The 2,598-nt window shown below is 46.9% G+C and overlaps 1 protein-coding gene across 1 annotated transcript; it reads right to left on the bottom strand.

The window, feature by feature from the left end:
- Positions 1-1,202: 1,202 nt before the first annotated feature.
- Positions 1,203-2,111, bottom strand: LOC142832859 (olfactory receptor 4C3D). The gene has a single exon (XM_075943643.1). The coding sequence runs from the start codon at positions 2,109-2,111 to the stop codon at positions 1,203-1,205; it is 909 nt and encodes a 302-aa protein (XP_075799758.1).
- Positions 2,112-2,598: the final 487 nt, after the last annotated feature.

The raw sequence follows: 2,598 nt of genomic DNA, 5'->3' as shown, positions 1-2,598 counted from the left end.
ACCAGCTTTCTTGCTACAGTGTCCATCAAGAGGCAGGCTCAGCTTTCCCAGATCCAGCAAAGGGTGGGGATGGCTTAACATGGTCCTCTGATTCCATGATGCATGGTTCCTATGACCCCACCTGAGGTGACACAGGCCACAGACACAAACACAGATCCCAGTTGCTGCTGAACCATGGACCAAAACATGGCCCTCTGGGCTGCAACCTGGGCCTGGACAATATCTTGGCTCCAGGTGGAAGGACAGGCCACTAAGATCAGGATGTCTTTGGCAGCAGTGTGATCCCCAGCTACCAACAAGGCCACAGGTTGCAGCCCCAACCCTGAGCTTCCATATGATCTTTGGTGGCAACGTGGACCTTGGATTTCACAAAGACCTCAGCAGTGTAGCAACTACATTGGGACCGTGGACCCAGACATGGTCCTTGGCAGTGGCTAGATCTGAATCTCACCATGGCCCCTGTGGCAGTTTGACATGGCCCCAGCAGCAGTATGGCCCTCAGACGCTAGCATGGCCCCAGACGTCAAGCATCTTCATGGCCTTCAATGGTCACAGGAGCCTTGGATATCAACCCAGATCCTGGCTAGAGAGAACCACAAACCTAGACATCCCCCACCAGCCACAACTCTGGCATGGAGTCACCATGACATTGGGTATGTGCCACTCAGATCTATATGGCCCCGGATGTAGCATGGTCCTTGGACAGCAACATGGATTCAGGTGACTAACCTGACCTCAGGAATCCCACATGACCCTTGGGGAAAACAGAAGCCAAGGGCATCAACTTAGACATTGGCTGCTATTGGGCCATGGACCCAGACATGACCCTCGGCAGCAGCCAGATGACCACAGGGAATTATAGGCCACACAAATCTGTGTGGCCCTGACTGTAGCATGATTCCCAGACTCCAACAGCACCACAGGTTGGAACCCAGACTCTGGACTTCTACATGGGCCCTAGTGGAAACATGGGCCATGAACTTGAACACAGACCCTAGCTGTGGGTAGGAATACAGAATTCATATTTTTTATAGGACCTGAGTAATTGTCAGAATTTTGGGATAAGTAGCTAGCACCTGCGTGCATTCTTGCAGTTTTATCCTGAAATTTTGACAGTTGCTCTTAGATCCCATACAAAATATGAATTCTTATGTCAATGATTTATTTCCCCACTATAACTTGTGTTCTCCACTTAAAATTTCTCATTTTCTCCAGAGATTCTTCATGGCATTTTTCACTTCTGCATTTCTCAGAGTGTAAATGAGGGGGTTAAACATGGGTGTCAAAATACAATAAAAAACAGCTACAATTTTGTCTATGGACAGAGTAGATGATGGCCTCATGTAAATAAATATACAGGGCACAAAGAACAAAGCAACAACGGTGAAGTGGGCCCCACAGGTAGACAGAGCTTTCCGTCTACCCTCTGCACTGTGGGACCTCAAGGAGCGCAAGATGACAATGTACGAGGCTGCCAGCATGAGGAAGTTCAGCAGGCAGATCACACCACTGTTGGCCACCACCAGCAGGCCAATGACATGTGTATTGGTGCAGGCCAGTTCCAGTAAAGGGTACAAATCACACACAAAGTGATTGATTACATTGGGTCCACAGAAGGGCAACTGAAGAACCAGAAAGAGCTGAACCAATGAATGCAGGAAACCACCCAGCCAAGCCACTGCCACCAGCACACCACAGAGGTGCTTGGTCATGGTGGTGGTATAGTGCAGGGGCTTGCAGATGGCTACATAGCGGTCAAAGGCCATCACTGTGAGCAGAATGATTTCAGTTCCTCCCAATAAATGAGCCACAAAGAACTGGGCCAAGCAGCCCTCAAAAGAGATGGCTCTTCCCTCATGCAGGGAGTCAGCAATGAGTTTGGGTGTCATACAAGAGGAATAACAAGTATCAATAAAGGACAAATATGAAAGGAAAAAATACATAGGGGAGCCCAGGGTGGGACTGAAAATGATTGTGATAATTATAAGTAGGTTGCCTCCAATAGAGACCAAATAGACAAACAGAAAAATCACAAACAACATCCCCTGCACCCGGGGGTTCTGGGAGAGTCCCAGAATGAAAAATTCTGTGATATTGCGTGGATTATCCATGAAGTCCCAGCTGCATCCAGAGACTTACCTGGGAAGTTCAGCTACTGTCTCTTTGAAACATTTCAAGAGATTGGGGGCTGGAGGAAAACAGTTTTTATGGAAGATAATTAATCTAAATTCTAGATCCCTTATTAAAACCAGTTAGTAATGTAAATTGAGTTATTTCCAGATAGTTATTTTAAATAAGTGTAAAGTAAAATATATACCTGTCAACTACTGCAATTTTTGCTTGGGGCATGTAAGAAACAGTTCTTTTTAGTGTGTGTGTGTGTGTGTGTGTGTGTGTGTGTGAGAGAGAGAGAGAGAGAGAGAGAGAGAGAGAGAGAGAGAGAGAGAGATGCATGCATGCATGTATGGTTGTTCACCTGTCTGTGCAGAGGTTGACGTCGGTGTCTTTCTCAGTCACTCCTCATCTTATGTTGAGACAAAGTCTCTCTCATTTGGACCCAGAGCTTTCAGAGTCAACTAATCCAGTTAGACAACTTGC

This window comes from Microtus pennsylvanicus, chromosome 12, assembly GCF_037038515.1.
Source record: "Microtus pennsylvanicus isolate mMicPen1 chromosome 12, mMicPen1.hap1, whole genome shotgun sequence".
NCBI lineage: Eukaryota > Metazoa > Chordata > Mammalia > Rodentia > Cricetidae > Microtus > Microtus pennsylvanicus.
The sequence above is the reverse complement of the archived record's forward strand: the minus strand, read 5'-3'. Positions and strand labels throughout refer to the sequence as shown.